The following is an 18,893-nucleotide window of genomic DNA, read 5'->3' as shown; positions in this document are numbered from 1 at the left end:
GGAACCACTGTAGTTGGCAGAGCCAGAGCCACCTAAATTCTAGTTTTGTCCCCATTCTCCTATTCACACCTCTGCTTCTTATCTGTCCCCACCAGCTAGTATTCCTATCATCTTTCTTTAGCCTTGGATTTAGCTACCCATTCTCTATGAATGTATCTCTGGATCAGCTTTTTATTATTTTAAAAAAGATGAGATTGGAGTTGAAGTGCAGAAACAGGAACATGTGGCAAAACCCTGTCATTGTTCCTAGAGAAAAGCAGCCTCAGAGAAACAGGAAACGGGAAGGGTGTTGAACGCTTATTCCGTTCATTGATTTTGCACTTCAACTTCTTTTCTATGGTTTCTTTCAAATTTGTGGAACTTTTCCCTTCTTCTTTTAAACTCAGATGCCCAAGAAAATCTGGATCTAGAAATAACTACCTACCATTGGAGGAATAAGTCTAACCAACTGAACATACAGGGCCTTATTTATCTAAAATATGTCTAAGTAAAGACATAGACAAAAATTAATATCCTCAGCATGTGATGGACTCTCCTTCCTTGGAGGTTTTTAAGCAGCGTTTGGATGGCCATCTCTCACGGATGCTTTAGATAGGCTTGATCATTAATCTGTATCGGAGAGGCAAGAAGGAAAGAGGCAGCGAGGCGCCCAGGAGGGACCCAAAGAATCCTACGCGCAAACCCTGATTGGTCGAGAGCGGCGCTAGGAATGCACCGAAGAGGATCAATGAGCGGCAGAGGTGGGGACAAGCAGGCAGCTAATAGCGAGCGAGCTCTTCCGGGGGAGGCGCCTTCGCCGCGCCGTGATTGGGCGCGGCGTGCAGGGGAGGCCAATGGGGCGCCCCGGCGCCGGCGCCTCTTGCCAGAGGGGCTTGTGACGTGGCCGGTCTTTTGAGCTGTGACAGGCGGCCGAGGAAGCCGCGCTTGCCCTTTCTCGCCGGAGCGGAGGAGAGTCGTCTCGGGAAGGTAGCGCTGCGGAGGGAGAGAGGCCCGGTGGGTGGTAGGGGGAGGGGTCGGCCGGGTGGCCGCCTGCTTGTTCCCTCGGGGGGACCCCCTTCCGCGGCTGCTGGACCCCGTCATGTCCGGGAGGATGGGGAACGGGCGTCGGGCTGCAGCGAGGCCCTGGCCATGCAGCGCTTTCCCTCCTATGGGCGTCCTTTTGCTCTCTTCCCCTTTTACTGCTTTGTCGTGTCCCCCCCCCCACGAGCCTCCCCAACATAATTTGGATCCTCAGCCCCTGCTGGAGACCCGTGGGCTGCTCTGGAGCATGTAACGGGACGCTGTGTGTCTGAGCATGCACAGAGTGTATGTATGTTAGCCCCAGCTGGTTTTTATTTAGAAATGTATGCACAGCATCCTTCAGCCTGCAGTGGGTACGTGAAGCCTTATCACACCCTCTGCCTTTTCAAAATGTGCATGTGGGAGGGTGTGGGTGTGTGCAATTGGTTTGTTTTTGTTTTATGATGTATTCCATGTTCCAAGTTTAATAAGTCGCCATCATTCATCTCTCGTCCTCAGAGAGTCTTGATGGCCCTCTTGATGGCAGAGCCGTAAAACCCTGCTGGTACAATATCTCAGCTAAAGGAGGCCCCTGGCTTTTTCTGGTTTCCTTGAGAGTAAATAAAGTGGGTAGCAAAGGAAATAGATGCACACTCACCCGGGCATTAGTCCCATGGGGCTTGCTGCTGAGTAGACATGTATAGGAATGCACTGTTAGTAGTTTTCTGGCACAGTACAACGGAAACCTGAGATGGAATAGGCCATAGCTTTTAAGATAAAACTGGTCTAGAAGAGGCATATGAAGATCCCTGTAGGTTCAGGCCAAAGGCCAATCTGATCCAACATGCTTCTCTCACAAAGACCAACTAGATGTCTATGGGATGTTGTCAAGCAGGGCGTGAGCATAATAGCACCCTTCCCACTCGTGCTGTCCAGCAACTGGTATTCAGAGGCATAATGCATCCAATACCAGAAGTAGTACACAGCTATCACTGTTAACCTTATCCTCCATGATTTGGTTTAAACTGCTTTTAAAGAGACACATCTTTTCCAACTCCACAAAGTTCCTTTTGAGGTGTGGCAATCAAAACTGTGCAGAGTGCCTGTTTTGTTCTTCCTACCATTACTACCCATGTAATAAACCCTATATGGGGAACATTGGGCTTTCCAGATGTTGCCAGACTGTCAACTGCCACCAACTGCAGCCAGCACAGTCAATGCTGAGGGATAATTGGAGTTGTAGTTCAGCAGCATCTGGAGGACTGCAGATTCTCCATTTCTCTCATAAACACGTTTTTTTTTGTCCTACTAGTGTTTTGTCAAACAGGCTTCTGTGGGTTTTTAAACCAACATGAAGCATGCAAAACCTGTTTCAGAAGGCAAAAGTGGGATGGGTATATATGCCTCAAGCAAGTGTCTCTTTTTACTGATGCTAGCTCTCTGAAGAAATATTGTATGTTTCTAGTCTGACTATTCTCAGCTCCACTGGGCAGATGTCCTTTCCTTGCTAAGATGTGCCCACCCCCACAGATTTTTGGGCACCTGAAAACCTTGCTTTCTTGCACTTTACCCATGTGCATCACTATCCTTGTTTCCACTATTTGCAAGTAGTGATGTGTCTGTGAATATTTGGCAGTGAGATGAATTTGGTAACTAGGCTGTAAAGCTAAAAGGATTAAATAGGAAAATGGACCTGAGAAAGCACCAGTTTGGGTGGATTTACTTCTCATTCAAAATGCCTTTATAGCCAGCAGATTCAGAACATTCTTCCAAAATCATTACAGTACAAGTAAAAATGTATATACGAACAGAAAATATAAAATCTGAGTATTCTCAAAACGGATTACTTGCTCATCTTTTGTGTGCTGTTGCCTTATGAGAAGGGTTTCAAAGGCAACTCGTCACACTTGCCAAGGTTAGGAGGTGACAGTAAGTATCACAGCAGTTACAGTTAGATTCATAGTATTTTAATAAACCATAAGTTTGCCTCTTTCTAAGACCAGCATTTATTTCTTGTATATGCTTATTAAGCAAGCTAGCTTTTTCCCCCTGTGAGGGGTGTGTAGTGGGCCAGGCCTGTATAGTCCTATCATTGAGAAGATCATCCTGATGCAAGCTTTCAGTGATGCAATTTTAAATCTGGGTCCTATCCAAATCTTATGTAGTGCAATACTTGCTATTTTGGGGGGTGAAATTTCTAAATGTCACATTGGAACTCCATTAACATGTTTTGTCAATATTAACAGAGGTAGCTATTGACTTTTCCTGTACAACATGGCCATCTGTCATGGATGCTTTAGCTGAGATTCCTGCATTGCAGGGGGTTGGACTAGATGACCCTTGGATCCCTTCCAACTCTTATGATTCTATGAATTAGCAAAGCTATGTGTCATCTTTGTATACTGGAATGGTAGGATACTAACAGTGCAGTTCTATATATGTTTGCTTGGAAACAAGTCTTTCAGTGTTCAATGGACCTTATTCCCATGCAAGTACATTAAAGAATCAAGCTTTTGTAGGCTGTACTCCTAGAAATGTGTTTTACTTTCCCGCTCCACTGTGAGGGATGCTGCTTAAACAGCTTATAACAAGTGAGTATAAGCATCTGGTAAAGTCACTTTTTTTTAGGATGGGGGAAGAGTTAAGATTTTTTTTTTTAGCTTTTCTTTTCCTTGGCCAATATATTCTGTTTCATGTTTAATATAACAAGCAGTTATTAATCAGCACACACACAATGGCATAGACTTACCTGTCTTTTAAATGAACCGTCTAGTGATGGTTGAGCAGAGGACTGTATGTGTATGGTTTTGCTTAGTTGTTCAAACGCTTGCATAAACCATTTTTTTAAAACCACCACAACACTCCCCTTTGGTCTTATGAACCGAATGATACTGAAAGGTAATAGTAGGTCTTATTTATATTGAAGATTAGTCTGTCTGCTGTCAGTGTTGCAATGCTCTGGTGACAACGGTTGTATTGTAACTCAGATTAATTGTTCTTTAAAAGCTCCACAGGGGAACATTTGCAGTAGAGTTCAGCAGCCTGGAAAAATATTTCTAATCCCTGCACCAGGACTTTAAGAATCAAAGCAACTAGGCACTTGGGATTATTTTTTTTTTTTGTTAAGTTCTCATGGCTTTTTATCTGCTGCTAAGTGACCAACAGTGAAAAACATGTGATAATTGAAAATGCTATAGAAAATCCTCTAGCATCTTCTTACATGTTGGTTTTCAAGATGCAGGGCCTATGCGATAGTTGTTTCATGGCTCAGAGCTTGGAACATAGTGATGAGAACTAGCAATACTGGTCTTCAAGCTGTAGGTCAGATATGGGGAACCTCAGGTCTAGGAGCTTGAGGCCTCTCTGTCCAGCTCATAGGACTCTCCACAAGCCACATACCTCCCAGGCCCTTCTCTGCACCCTCTTTGAGTGTTGCTTGGCTGGAATATGTTCTTGAACTGCAATAATGTAGGTTGGTGTATGTGTATCGATATAAGCCTCCAACTCTTGTGTGGTCGACACCTGTTGCTCCTCCCACTTTTGCCTCTGGCCCTGCGCACCACTGGCATGTGGCCCTCAGAATGTTGGTCAAGAAGGAATGGACTGAGAAAGGCTCCCCGCCCTTGCTATAAGCTGAGCACAAATCTGGATGTTGACTGTGAGATATCCAAAGATAACTTAAGCATACCAAAGCTTTTAACTGACAGGCTTGGTGTGATGCAACTTTCCATGACTCATCCTGGCGTGAACTCACACCTAATGGGGAAGGCATGTACCTTAGCAAGAGTATGTTTCGTTGTGTGTTGCATATAAGATAGACTCTTGGGTTGGGAACTTGGGTTTGGGTCTACCGTGTTGTCCCATGTTTTCTAGCTTAGCTGTGCAAAGTCTGTGTCTACCTCATGAAGATCATATCAGCTGTTCTGTGGAGAATTTTTAATAGTGCACTAGGATCTAGGTTTCTGTGTTGAAATACTTTGTCTGTGTAAGAAGGCCCTCTCAAAATCCTGCATGCAATCACAACTAGTTGTAAAGGTTTCGTTTGCAGTTGTGGTGTTGAAGCGGACACCCTCTTGAGTTTCATGATTCTGACCCAATTCCCTATGTGCCATTTTTTCTTTTTTCAGACCTTCAGCGCACTGTAACCATGTTTTCTAAACTGGCCCATCGGCAGTCGTTCGGCGTTCTCTGTCGAGGCGTTCATGCTTCAGTGAGTTCAGCTACGTCAGTTGCAACTAAGAAAACAGTCCAAGGCCCGCCATCATCCGACTACATATTTGAGCGTGAGGCCAAGTATGGTGCACATAACTACCACCCGCTCCCTGTTGCTCTTGAAAAAGGAAAAGGTATGTACTTTTAATCTTTCCAATAGGTTCCTAGGCAAGGGATGGAAGCTTAACTCAGCCATTCACTTTAATGCTTTCCAGTGGCAAGGATCATTTGTATCATCACTGCAACAATGATGCTTCGTTGGGAACGGAAATGTGGGATGCTCTGGCTGCTGTGCATGTGCAATCTCAGCTGTTTTCCTGACCGTGTTAACTCAGAAGAAAGAAAACACTGTTACTACTATCTTCCTGGGGAAGATAGTTTCTCTCCCACCCCCTTGTCTTATGGGATCATGGGTCTGCCTCTCCTAAACAGTTTCAAGAAGATTCCAAGGAGAGAGAGGAAGTTGGCATTTGGCAGGGTGTGGGGAGGCATATAATGGTTCTTAATGTAAGAAGGGACGTGGGTGGCGCTGTGGTCTAAACCACAGAGCCTAGGGCTTGCCAATCGGAAGGTCGGCAGTTCGAATCCCTGCAATGGGGTGAGCTCCTGTTGTTCGGTCCCAGCTCCTGCCCACCTAGCAGTTGAAAAGCACGTCAAAGTGCAAGTAGATAAATAGGTACCACTCCGGCAGGAAGGTAAACGGCATTTCTGTGCGCTGCTCTGGTTCGCCAGAAGCAGCTTAGTCATGCTGGCCACATGACCTGGAAGCTGTCTGTGGACAAACGCTGGCTCCCTCGGCCTATAGAGTGAGATGAGTGTGCAACCCCAGAGTCGTCCACAACTGGACCTAATGGTCAGGGGTACCTATATCTTTGTATTTAATGTAGGGGCAGTCATTTGTATAGTCTAGTTCCACAGCTCTCCTTTGTTGGTTTGGTGATTAAGTTAAAAGTAACTTCCTCTTAGCCAGCATTGTGCAATATGCAGCTGTGAGAACTATCCTAGTTGTCTGAACAGGACAAAAGCATGTTGAATTCAAAAGATAGGAAGCAGCAGGCATAGCCTGTGTCCATGGTTTGCTGGTCTTTCATTCCCTGATGATGCATAGGGTAAGTATTTTGCAATGAGTTGTGAGAAGCAGCCTGCAGCTGTCACTGGCTGAATTAATCTGTGCCTGCTCCTCTATTTCTAGCTCACTGAGCGCTGCTTGGCATTTGAGACCAACTCAGGAGAGGTGGCATAATTGCCTTTAAACTAGGGGCAGGGAATCATGTCTGACTCTTGGCCATGCTGTCTAGGGATGCAGGGAGTTGGTGTCCAGTAATGTCTGGAGAACGGCAGGTTCCCTGACCTGCTTTAAAACCTAGAACGCTTGAGAGTTCTGAGCATAAAAATGCCACATTTCATATGTATATATAATTTTATACATACCTTATACAGTTATCATCACTTATCATATATTCTTTGACTTCCCCACACACCCCTCTATGGGTTCTTGTTTAATCCTTGCTGTGCTGCATCTCCTTAGTTACCACCCCTCTTCTAGTTATTTTTAGCTGCTGCTCATATATCTAGCCCTACTTGGAAATTTATCTGGTTGTTATATTTCTTTAAGTATTCCCCACATTTCCATTTAGTTGTATAAAAAACAACAGATCATACTGCATTCAGTGTGGTGTGTATTGTTATAAAAACTTACTGCTCTTTTATATTGCCTTTATTTTCCGCAGTTCTTTGGTTTATGTTGCCTTCAGTTCCGGGCGCAATGGTTAGCGTTTGACATTTTAAAGTCTGCCTTAATATAAACCAGGGATCTGGTGGCCAAGGTTTTTCTCTCCCTCTAATGACGTCAGGTATTAATAGGGGGTAGTGGTGGCCCAGCCCATCTGTCAAATGTGGTCTGCTGGGATAGATAGTGACTTCAAAGCATCATACACGCCTTGCAGAGAGCCCTGTGCAGTGCTTGGAAGCCTCTGAAAAGTAGGCCTGAACTCAGTGGATGGGAGGTGAGTTCGAACCTGCTTTCTGCAGGGATCAGGTGTGCCTACTGGTTCTCCACAGGAAGCTCACTTGTGCACCTAAATCAGCTTGCTCTTACCTGCCGCAGCCACACTGATGGGGCAGGGGTGAGGCAGCTGAGAATGGCTTGGGGTGAAATGGCCTAGCAGGCCAAATGGGGAGGCCTGGAGCACCACATCTGGCCCACGGACTGCAGTTTCCACACCCCTAATCTAAATAATTCTAATGTCTAGCTTTGGTAGCGCTCTGTTAGCATTCTTTATTATTGGTGTCTCCCCAGTGCATATATCACTAAACTATCCTGACCTTAGGGCACCAACTGTTTAGAATACTTACCACCTGATCTACAAGGTTGCTGAACTTTTATTACTTTTGACAAGCTTCACCAAATCAAGGGAATGCCTATTTAGCCTAATTAGAAGCGCAAATGGTCTCAAAGTCTGTTTCCTTGCTACTATGTAACCTCATAATGGAAGATTAAAGCTTGTAGTAAAACAAGCGTCTGGAAACTGTGTTCAGGTCAACTCTTTTACTGGTTTGCATTTGCAAATTAGCAGCTTCTTAGGTTAGTATTATCTTCCTGAACATGTGTTTGGTAGCTGGATAAGTGTAGCAAAGTACAAAGTATACCTCATGCTTCCATGAGGATAAGCAGGCAGTTTTATTGTCTTGGCATCTGGCAGCCTGCCTTGGCATAGCACAGATGGGTGCAGGCATGGAGTCTCGCTCTCACCTAGGAAGTTTGAAAATAAAACAGCCTTTCCATAGTTTTATACTGTTGGCCTACAAAGAGATTTTGTGCTCAAATGCATATTACCTGATCTACCTTAGAAGGTGCATGTTGAACAGTGTGGGTGAAAAGTCAGTGTGACCCAAATGACGGTCATTTTGGAAGCTAGCTATTCATTCCTGTTTCTATGAAGCTGTGCCTGGTAAACACATTTGATATCTATGTGAAATGGGTACAAGTCTTTCATAGCTAAAGTCAGCATGAGCAGATTGCCCTAGTCTGTGCCAAAAATGTAAACTCTGGCTTGTGCTAGCAGGACTACCTTGGGGGAAATGCAGTACCAGACAGACCATTTTCAAGGGAAGAGAATGAAGTTTATCCCCACCCCCACAGTGCACAGATAATACTTTTGCATTTTTAGGTGTCAGTCTTTTCTCAGTACTACTACAGCGCTTGACACAAAATAGCTTAGCCAGTTATCTTACAGTCACAGAAAATGCATAGGTAACTGTGCCAAAAAGTACGTATAGGAAGTTGAGAAATGTGAATTCCGTACTTTGTGTCATTCCTGTTCAGTTTTGCTAAAGTAGCCATTCTGTTTATGTAGTATATCTATACTGAAGTGCTGCTTTTTTATTTAGCCAAATATTATACGATATTTTTTAGCAGTTGAATGACTTAATCAGTTGCATCATTCACCCTATGCCTCAATTCTAAAAACAATAAATGATCAACATTTTTTGTTTTGTTTTATATGTCACCAGAGGTTTGTGTGTGTGATATATCAATTGATAATATTCTCCTAATATTGTACCTCTGCTTGTCTACCCCGCCCCAGGTGTTTATGTGTGGGATGTAGAAGGCAGAAAATACTTCGATTTCTTAAGTGCTTACAGTGCTGTCAATCAAGGCCATTGTCACCCAAAGATTGTAGCTGCTCTGAAAGCCCAGTGTGACAAACTTACCCTTACCTCAAGAGCGTTTTACAATGATGTACTTGGCGAATATGAAGAGTATATCACAAAAATGTTCAAATACAACAAAGTGCTTCCAATGAACACAGGTAAGGCTTTCTGTTTTGTCCTCCAAAAAAGCATGTGAAAGGACAGCTTTTGTCACTTAAGTGGGAAGCTAGAGAGAACAGTTGTGGATTCCTGAAATTTGGGCTTGCTTCCTGTGTGTTTGGAAATCTGTTGCACACAAAGTGCTGTGCCTCCAACCTTTTTCAGCTCAAGGATGTATTCAGAATTTCGAGCAAGTACAGTGGGGGCGGGGGCGGGGCGGGAAGGCTGCTGTGGGGCCATGCTCTTGCTGCTGCTATAGGAGGTCGTTTAGCTTAAGTCAATGTTTCTTTCTCTCTTCCTTTGCAGTGACACTGCCAAAGTATAGGCATGGTTCCAAGGCATGTGCAGAGTTCCAGCAGAACTCAGCTTCTTGATAACTGCTTTTATCTGTCCCTTCCCACACTTCCAGGGCCCTAGGCTCTTACCCTGCATGGCATACTTCTGTAATAGTCCACCATGCGGCTTCTGATAGTAATGAGTTCTCCTTCTCTTCCTACCCCTCTCCTTTTGTGCTCTCTTATTTTAGGAGTGGAGGCTGGAGAAACAGCATGTAAACTGGCTCGCAAGTGGGCATATACAGTGAAAGGAATTCCCAAATACAAGGCAAAGATACTTTTCGCAGGTATGTCAGAGTTTTAAATATCACAAGAACTTGTTGCGGGTGGGCATAACAAAGGTACTGGAGACTTTGGATTATGAAATCATGCATATTTTAAAAACAACAACATGCTGTAGGAATACCTTTGTATTAAAAATGGAGTGTCTGTGTCTTTTACTTAAACCTGTTATAAAGTAGTAGGGAATCTTTTGCAGCCTCAGAGCTGCATTCCTTCCCAAGCCACATGCTTGCAATGGTTGGGGCCAGAGGCAAAAAGTGAACAAAGCAAGGGATGTGACTTACCTGTGTAAAGTAAGTTACATTTCAGTGGCAGCTGCATTGATGAGAGAGAGGAAAAGGGCCATTGATGGGCATGGTCAGGGAAGAGAAAATGTGTTGTAGGGAGAGTCCCAAGAGTTGGGTGGAAAGACCAGAGAAGCCACTTTTGGTTTCTGGACCTGAAGTTCCCACCCCTGTTAAATGGTTTGTTGCTTGTAATGAATTCATTAAGTTAAAATAATGTGCAAAGTTGTGCCCTCATCACCTTCCGATTTATCAAATCCTATATCGTCTCTGGTGCCATAAAGAACCGAAATCTAACTGAGAAGAGATTAATCTTTCTTTTCATGGGTGAAAGCGGGGTGGGAATATGGTGCTGACAAATTAGGGCTACAGTCATAAACAACACTTATTAGGGAACGAATCCTGCTCAGTTTGGAGGGACTTGCTGTTGAGGCAGTGTGCTTAGGCTTGTGAAATGTATTGGTCAACTGAAATCTCATGCAGTCGGTGTTCTGGGCTCTGTTAAGACAGCATGCTGTAATCATTCATCCTGGACAAGCATGTTGGGTAAAAGACTCTGTTTTGTTATAACTTTGGTAAGTTGCAACTCTTTGGCACTTGCAAACATGGCAAACGTACAAGGTGAACATGATTAAACGATCTGTATTTTGCTATTCATTTTCAACAGAATCAATTCCGATAACATTAAATGCTGTTTAAAATCCAGAGTTGGGCAAGGAGGTTTTAATACCTATGCCATGTTGAGTGGGATGATGGGAGTTGTAGTTCAGCAACATCTAGAGGACCACTGGTTCCCCATCCTTGATCTAAACACAACTGTGATACATCTCTAGCATCTCTACCTTTTAGAAAGACGTGGTGTCTTTTGACATATTCGGATTGTTGACTAGGCTGCATAACGTAACTGAACATTATATATTTTGTTCATTCTTTCCCCCCACCCCTCCTCCCAGCTGGCAACTTCTGGGGAAGAACGATGTCTGCTGTCTCAAGTTCTACAGATCCTTCCAGTTATGATGGGTTTGGACCATTTATGCCAGGGTTTGAAATAATTCCATACAATGACTTGCCAGCTCTTGAGGTGTGTTGCAATCTTCCATTCTGTGAAGACCTATTCAGACGTTAGGAGAAGGAATGTTATAAATCTTGTTCTGCATCTCTCCATAACGGCATTCAGTAACTGTCTTTCTTCATTGCAATATACTTGTCCTTAGCGTGCACTTCAGGATCCAAATGTAGCAGCTTTCATGGTGGAACCAATTCAAGGGGAAGCTGGTGTCGTTGTTCCTGATAAAGGTTACCTCACAGGTGTGCGAGAGCTTTGCACAAAGCATAATGTAAGTAAGTCACTGTGCTAAGAACACAACATTCAAGCTGTGGGAAGTGGCCAAGTCTTTTAACTAATACAACAGACCTTGTTTAGACCAAAGATAACAATCGTATAATGCTGTTATATGTTTCAAAAAACATTTTTTTTACACTGCTGGTTAACACAATCTAATATTTAGTTAGTTGAATCTTCCAAAGGTCCAGTAGTAAGTGGTATAGCTTTTTTTATCATTATAAAGAAATCAGTGTTTTTCTCACCAATGATGTCGGTTTTGACCTGGTAAAACACTTTCCCCCAAAGTGAGCTCTTGCTCAACTCTACTATCTTATCAGTTCTGTGTCTATCTTAAGTAGACGACAAGGTTATTGTAATATACTTTGTGTACCTTTTAAATGGACTTTATCCCACTCCTGGGCAACTCATAAATTGTATTTGCTTTTCAGTCTGATAGGGCTGTTTCAATAGAACATTTTGGTTTATCTTGGGGTACAGCAGTGGCAAATTTCCCCCTGTGGAATGATTATAATGACCTTCCTGCTTCCAAACATATACATCATTTGGACTTTACCACATAATAGATCAGACAGAGTAAATGTAGATTAGGAATGGGGTCAAGAAAGCCATATTGCAAGATCTTCATTTGGAGTTTGGCTTTGGAGAATCTTCTCTTTTAAAGGAGAACAAAACAAACTAAATGCTCATTGAATGACAATTCATCAAGTCCCTCTCTATGCAGGTCTAAAGGGGCTCTCTGGATTGAAGCTATTTTCTTTTATGCTTTCCAGTGCATGATGAGACTCTGATACTGCTATGCAAGTGATTTTCAGGCCTCTCATATGAAAAGTTCTAAAGGGGCTGTTAAGTGAAATGCTGTTAAGCATTCTTGGCTTGTGAAATCGTACTACCATAAAGAATCTTGTGGGCACAAATGTAGCCTAGAATTTTTAAAGTTATGCGATCTAGATGTGGTGTGATATAGCAATATGCTGAGCAGAGGTTAAACATAGGAGCTAGTTGTTTAATTATACCAGTTTCTGTAGTTTGGACGAGAGTTGCTAGGGATGTTTGGGGTGAACTTTCCTTGTCTAGAAATACTTCTTGAATATGTGCTCCTTTTAAAATAAAACAGGTTCTCTTTATTGCTGATGAAATTCAGACTGGGTTGGCAAGGACTGGGAAAATGCTGGCTGTTGATCATGAAAATGTTAGACCAGATATGATCCTGCTTGGAAAGGCCTTGTCTGGAGGTGTTTATCCCGTAAGTAATATTGAATGAGAAACAACTGGTTCTGAACTGCTTTTTGGAGATTTCAACAGGTTTAAGATACAAAACTGGCTTAATGAAAGGAGCATTGATGAAGTGGAGTCAGTTAGGACTATCTTCCAGGATTCATGTTCTTACAATATGACAGAGGTCAGCAAATGGTGACATAGGAAGCTTCCTTATATTGAGATATACTATTGATCCATCTAGCTCAGTACTGACTACATTGAATGGCAGTGACCATCCAGGGTTTCAGAAGGGGTTTTCTCCTAGTCCCTTCTGGAGATGCCAGGGACTGAACCTGTGGGTGTAATGCAGATTGCATGCTGACCAAATCAATTGTGGTCCTGCAGTTCTGAATTTCCAAGGTCAGACCTGTAACAGCCTAGAAGTACTGAGCTGAGGTACAGTCATACCTCGGGTTACAGACACTTCGGGTTGCACGATTTTGGGTTGTGCACCGCGCCAAACCCGGAAGCACCGGAACTGGTTACTTCCGGTTTTCAGTGCTTGCGCATGCGCAGAAGCGCTAAATCACGCTTTACGCATGCGCAGAAACGCCAAATAGCACTGTACTGTACTCTAATACTTGAAATTGCTCCATTGTTAATACATTTAGCTGGGCAAGAACAACAGTAAATAATCATATTCAGGAAGGGGAATTTCTCCATCACATTGCTCCAGGTTTCTAACTAAGTCCGGGGGAACTAGGCACAAAGCAAGCATTTTGAAGTGTGATATGGTATTATGAAACTAGCTGTACATTTGGGTAATTTAACAACTCTCTTGTTTTTGAACAAGTATTGCTTAGTTTGGAATCTTAAGTATATATTTGGAAAAAAGGTCTGTTCAGATCGGTGGCTCTCACATCCAGTAAAATGTCTTGAAGGATCAGGCCATTTAAGTTCTGTAGACCACTTACATGATTGTCTGGCGAAAACAGCTTTGAAACGGAGAATTTCTTTTCCTGCTGAGTAGCCTGAGTACCACATCCAGCATTTTGCAACTCTTTTTGAGCTGAGTCAGAAGTTTAAAAATGGTAAATAAATGCTGAACACAGTAAACAGGCAATTGTACCTACTTGCAGTTCATTCTGCAAAGCATTTACTGAGGAATGCATACTTTATAAAGCAATGGGAAATAAATAGGAATATTGCCTTAGACTCTGTGCAGCAGCTGTAACCGTAGGGGGGGAGGCAGCAAAGTGATTTGTTTGTTTGTTTAAAGCATTTTTGCCCCACTCTTTAGCTGTAAACGCTCCCTGAGCTGCTTTACATATCAATAAAAACAAAGCAACAAACCAACACAGTCCCGACTTTCAGAATTACAGTCTTAAATGCATAATGATGCCAAAACATTATAGACATGTAATTTAGTGGAACCTCTGTGGTGTTGTGAAGCAGGACAAAGGAAAAATGTTCTTAAGTTTTTGGTAAATGTTGTCTCAGTGCAGAATTTATGTTCTTAGGTTTCAGCGGTACTATGTGATGATGAAATCATGCTCTCCATTAAACCTGGAGAACATGGTTCTACATATGGAGGGAACCCATTGGCTTGCCGGGTGGCCATAGCAGCACTTGAGGTACGTAAATATCAGTTTAAGGTCTACGAATGCTATGCATGACTATGCTAACACTGTGCAGTATTTAAATAACTTGAAAACTGCATGTTCACAGTCATTTCCCTCAACTTGTCTAATAATAAAAGTAGTCAAATATCCATGTATCTGCTTTGTGTCGTATGTTTGTTCACGTCTTCATAATTGAAGACTTCTTTTTTACATCTGTGCCATGTTATGACTTGTAATTTTATAGTTAACTGTGTATTGTTAGTAAATATAATTATAAGTAGTTATAAATTATAATTATGGTTAGTAGTGGTCTTGTGATGAGAGCCAAACTGAACCTTATGTTTACGTTTTTATGATTCTTCCTCCATCATTCAGTTTTCTTACCTTTGTTTCAAACTGCTTTAGGTAATTGAAGAAGAAAAGTTAGTTAAGAATTCAGAAATCATGGGCAACTTATTGAGGAATGAGCTTATGAAGACTCCGTCAGATATTGTGGCTTGTGTCAGAGGAAAAGGATTATTAAATGCTATTGTTATTCGTGAAACAAAAGGTAAGGCTGTTTTTACACTGCGCTAACAAGACTTCAACATGATTCAAGGCCATTTTCACTTTTGCAAGAGAATTCTGCAAGTTCCAGTTTGGAGGCAATAGCATAATATTATATCCATTCAGAATCAATTAGGTGCTGCTGCTGTTTGAGTAAAGGTATATAATTTGGGGGTATATATCCTGTTCTCCTTTTTTACTTTTTTGAATAAAAAAGGCAGTATTTGAAAATGCACATAAAAGGAGAATAGGGAACTTTGACCCAAAATACCTGAAACTGAGGATGCTCTAGGAATAGGGTTTAGACAGTTTCAATCGCAACAGAAAGTTCTAAAAGTCTGAAGTCCTCCTGACTGGGGTAAATAGGTAGTAGCCCAGACTGCTTGACATGCTTTTTCCTGAAAAAAAGATTGCAAGTTCAATCAAGTTTATGTACTGTCTAAAAAGTGGGAGCACATCTGGTCTCTTGTGGCCAGAGGTGAAATATTTGTCCAAGCTGCCATTTCTAAACAGACTTTGAACAAATTTATTTCCTGTCTGGAAATGAAGCCACAACCTATCTCCTTCATGTAGTGTGGCTTAGAGTGTTGGACTAGGACCTTGAAGGTCGGGGTTTAAATCCCCACTTGGTCATAAAAGCAAACTGGGTGACCATGGACCAGTCGCCATCTGTCAGCCTAACCTACCTCACAGAATTGTTGTGATGAGGAAATGGGAAGGAGGAGAAACACCTGTGCCACCTTGAGCTCCTTGTAATGCTTACTTCAGTTGGTTGTAAAGCAAATATTTGATTCTGTTTTTGGATTTCTTTTAAAGACTACGATGCCTGGAAAGTGTGTCTGCGACTCCGTGACAATGGACTGCTGGCCAAACCAACGCATGGTGATATCATCCGATTGGCTCCCCCGCTGGTGATCAAGGAGGATGAGATCAGAGAATGCATTGAAATTATCCACAAAACCATTTTATCTTTCTAAAGGCACAGTGTTCAATGTCTGCCTTCAACTTTGATTCCATAACGCTACTACAAAAGCAATATTCTTGAACCCCGTCCCCCTTTCAAGTTCAATATTTTTCATCCAACTATTCCCGCTGGGTTGAAAACCAAAAGCCTTCTAAAATCAGTTTTAATTTTTTAAAAAATAATGGACCGCGGGGGGGGGGGGAAGCAAATGACTAAAATTGTTTTTGATTTATTGTGACTTTGGCTATGTCTCCTTTTACATGTCAGCCAAATATAAATTATATGAAACTGTTGTACCAAATGCTAACAGCTTAAGAAGCTATTTATAAACCCCTAAACATTTCAAACTTTTTCTTTTACCATTTGCCCCTGTATGGAGGACTGAAATCTTGCTGTTGGTGCTAATGATTGTATCCTGACTGGAAATCCTAGCTTCAGAGGATCAAGAGCATTAGAATCTCTCACCTTTTTGAAATATAAAGGTAGCTCAAATGGATATCTTACTGGTCAGTGTTTTGTTGCTATAATAAGCATATTCATTGCATTTTAAAACTAATGGCGAACTGGCATTGGATGCTGAATCTAGTACTTGTCACCTACCCAACATTGCAGTTAAATACAATTTGAATGTAAAGGTAAAAATTGTTCTAATATTGATACTGTTGTTGTTTTTCAATTGGGATAGAGTTGTTTTGTTAATAATAGCTAGTGTAGTGTAGCATGCCTCTGCTGAGAGAGAGATGCAATTTCATCATCAAAATGGAAACTTTAAGTGAGACATTACTGCTTTTAAGGTTTTTAAAAGCATTGCTTTTATAGTGTATGTGCGTGAAGACTTCTCCATTAACCTTTTTCTTGGCTAGTCATTTCCTGCAGTGAAGAACAATACATGTTCATCTTTTACAATCAAGCTAATTACAGTGATCATTCCCAACTTGGCCATTCCAGACACTTTTCTCTAACCAGCTACTATTGATCAAAATAGAGAAGGTGTAGTTTTGAAACTGCACTGCCCCTGCTGTGTGCAATAGTGTGATGTTCACTGTCAGGTTTAGCTTCCTCTTGGATAAGAAAGTACTGGAGTCTTGTGTTGCCCTTGTGATGCTTTGCATCTGCAACTGTAGAGGCAGAGAAATGTGGAAGTATGCAAGTACTCTTGCACAAGGTGTCGGATTCCCAGAGAGGCTTTCTACACCTCCAGCTAGCTAATAGTTTGAAAATACCGGGAGGAATTCAGTGCCGCACTACGGTAAGTTAAATTCCCTAAGCAGTGTACTAGTTGTACTCACGGAATGGCTTGTGCAACAGAAGGCAAGAAGCTACCATGTTTCCTGTGGCTGGTTGTGCAACGGATGACTGTAGCTCCTATATTTATTGTTGCACGACTGTTTACACAACCAGCTACTGCTAGCACATCTGTTGTGCAATATGAAATCCCTTCCAACAGTTATTCTCGCCCTTGACTAGTGGAATAACCCTCTAGCCAGTGGTTGAATTTGGGTCACCATCTCTCTAGTTCAGTCCAGATTTAAGCTGCAAGACAGGCGTTTCTCATGCACGGCTGCCGACCACTTGTCTCTGTCCCTGCTGTTCCTGCAGGGGAGCTGTCCATGCCGGGGATGTTTACATGTGGCCACTTTGTGAAGCCCTTGTGGGAGCATGTACTCTGCTCCCATACAGGGTCAGGACTCTCACCACCCTTCCTGCAGCTTGAGCTCCAGAAGTGCAGAGTTTTACAGGCATGAATCCTTGGCCACCCACTTCTGTACTTTAAACGCCTCATGGCAGAAAGTCCTCTCTTCCTCTGTCTTGCAGGGCAATTGAGCACCTGTTGTGAGGGTAACTTGTCACCTGAGCAGTGGCTCTGCACCTCCTGGCCAACAGCTGATCCAGTCCCTTGGTGTTGCTAAGGCAACAGGTTCGGGCAGTTCTGCTGGCCCATCAGTGAGGACCCTTTTTTTTGGGGGTTTTGCGTCCTGCTAGGAATTTGTCAGCCAGGTGGAACTCTGGAAGAGGGTGGGGGGCATTCACAGTTTGAACAAGAAACAATACGATTCTATTGTCAGTGCCCCGACCCCTGATCTACAGTGATAAGGTGAACCCAAATAGTACTGATACGTTCCTAGTACTACAGAATTGTCAACACATTCTGTTGAGGAAGATGGCTGCCTTTGGCAGGATGGATTGGTCTGCTCATTGGGAAAGGTAAAGAGCAGGTGAGAATGTAAGAAACAGGTTAACATTCTGTTGCCACGGGAATGCCCCTTGAGAGAAAAGTTATTTCTTCTTTGTTAGAGATTTAGCTGGATGTGCACAGAACTGGCTTCTTGAAACAGCTTTCTGGTTGACTCATTTGCTGGAAGTAAACCCCCCTCCAAGTTTGAAGGTTGACCCTAAAACTATCTTAAAAATGTGGGTTGAATGGTAGGTGAGAGAGAAAAGTGCAGCAGGGCAGTCATAGGATCAGAAGTTTCAGTGTTGGGTGTGATAGCATTTTGTATCACAATGTTCTCTAGCAACACATAAATCAACCTGGACTATTTAATGAGCAGTTGCTGAAATCAAGATGTAGGCAGTAGCTACTAGTAGAAAGGAAGAACAATACCAAAATTTTCTTTTTAATGTAGGTTGTAGTTTAATAGTTTGCCTTAGAAGCATGATCCATGCCTGTCCTTTTTGTGAATTTTTCTTCTGCTGTAAGATTCCCTCAGAAGGTTTGCCTGCAGCGTGACTTGAAAAGGCAATACAGGCTAAACAGGGCAGATGTTTTCTTCTCTAGTGAGATGCAGAAGAAGTCCCTGGTAGGAATCTACCTTGAGCTTATTGGGAAGAGTTGTTAATAAGAAACTGTTCTAAACTTATACTATTCAAGAACAATATGCATTAATTTTTTATGTTCTCATACATAGAAATTATTTGCTGCTAATGATAGGAAGATGGCATGATAAGCCTTATTGTACAAAATGATCCCCAAAATAATGTTGGTCTTTACACACATTAGAATATAATATTGGGAAATGGTGTACTCTTTTCCTCTTTACCAGCAATATTTTGTCTTAGATCAGACTTCCCCAACGTGGTGCCCTCCAGATGTTTGGACTACAACTCCCACCAGGTCCAGCAATTATCACAAATCGAGAGGGGTGATGGAAGTAGTCCAAAACATCTGGACAGAAAGAGGTTGGGGAAGGCTGTTTGAGACTCCTAAGCAGCTGCCCATTACAACAATTTTTTAAACAGCTTGAGATATGTGTAAGAAAACAAACATTCTCTTGTTGACTACGATCAGCAGTC

At 42.4% G+C, this 18,893-nt stretch overlaps 1 protein-coding gene across 4 annotated transcripts; it reads left to right on the top strand.

Annotated features, from left to right (window-relative positions):
* The first annotated feature begins 736 nt into the window (after positions 1-736).
* On the top strand, positions 737-16,256 carry OAT (ornithine aminotransferase). 4 transcript variants are annotated; one of them, XM_083617014.1, is made up of 10 exons: positions 737-966; positions 5,127-5,345; positions 8,799-9,023; positions 9,551-9,646; positions 10,879-11,006; positions 11,140-11,262; positions 12,385-12,513; positions 13,988-14,101; positions 14,495-14,639; positions 15,452-16,256. In XM_083617014.1, exons 2-10 carry the CDS (start codon positions 5,147-5,149, stop codon positions 15,610-15,612), a joined length of 1,320 nt encoding a protein of 439 aa, XP_083473140.1. In that variant the 5' UTR covers positions 737-966; positions 5,127-5,146; the 3' UTR covers positions 15,613-16,256. The 4 variants fall into 4 exon arrangements, with proteins under 4 accessions (XP_083473140.1, XP_083473141.1, XP_083473139.1 ...); XM_083617015.1 differs by having other exon boundaries at positions 873-993; XM_083617013.1 differs by having other exon boundaries at positions 935-1,373.
* Positions 16,257-18,893: the final 2,637 nt, after the last annotated feature.

Source organism: Podarcis filfolensis (assembly GCF_964270895.1).
Source record: "Podarcis filfolensis genome assembly, chromosome: 5".
Taxonomy (NCBI): Eukaryota; Metazoa; Chordata; class Lepidosauria; order Squamata; family Lacertidae; genus Podarcis; species Podarcis filfolensis.
Note: the sequence above shows the minus strand (reverse complement) of the source record. Positions and strands in the feature narration are given on the sequence as shown.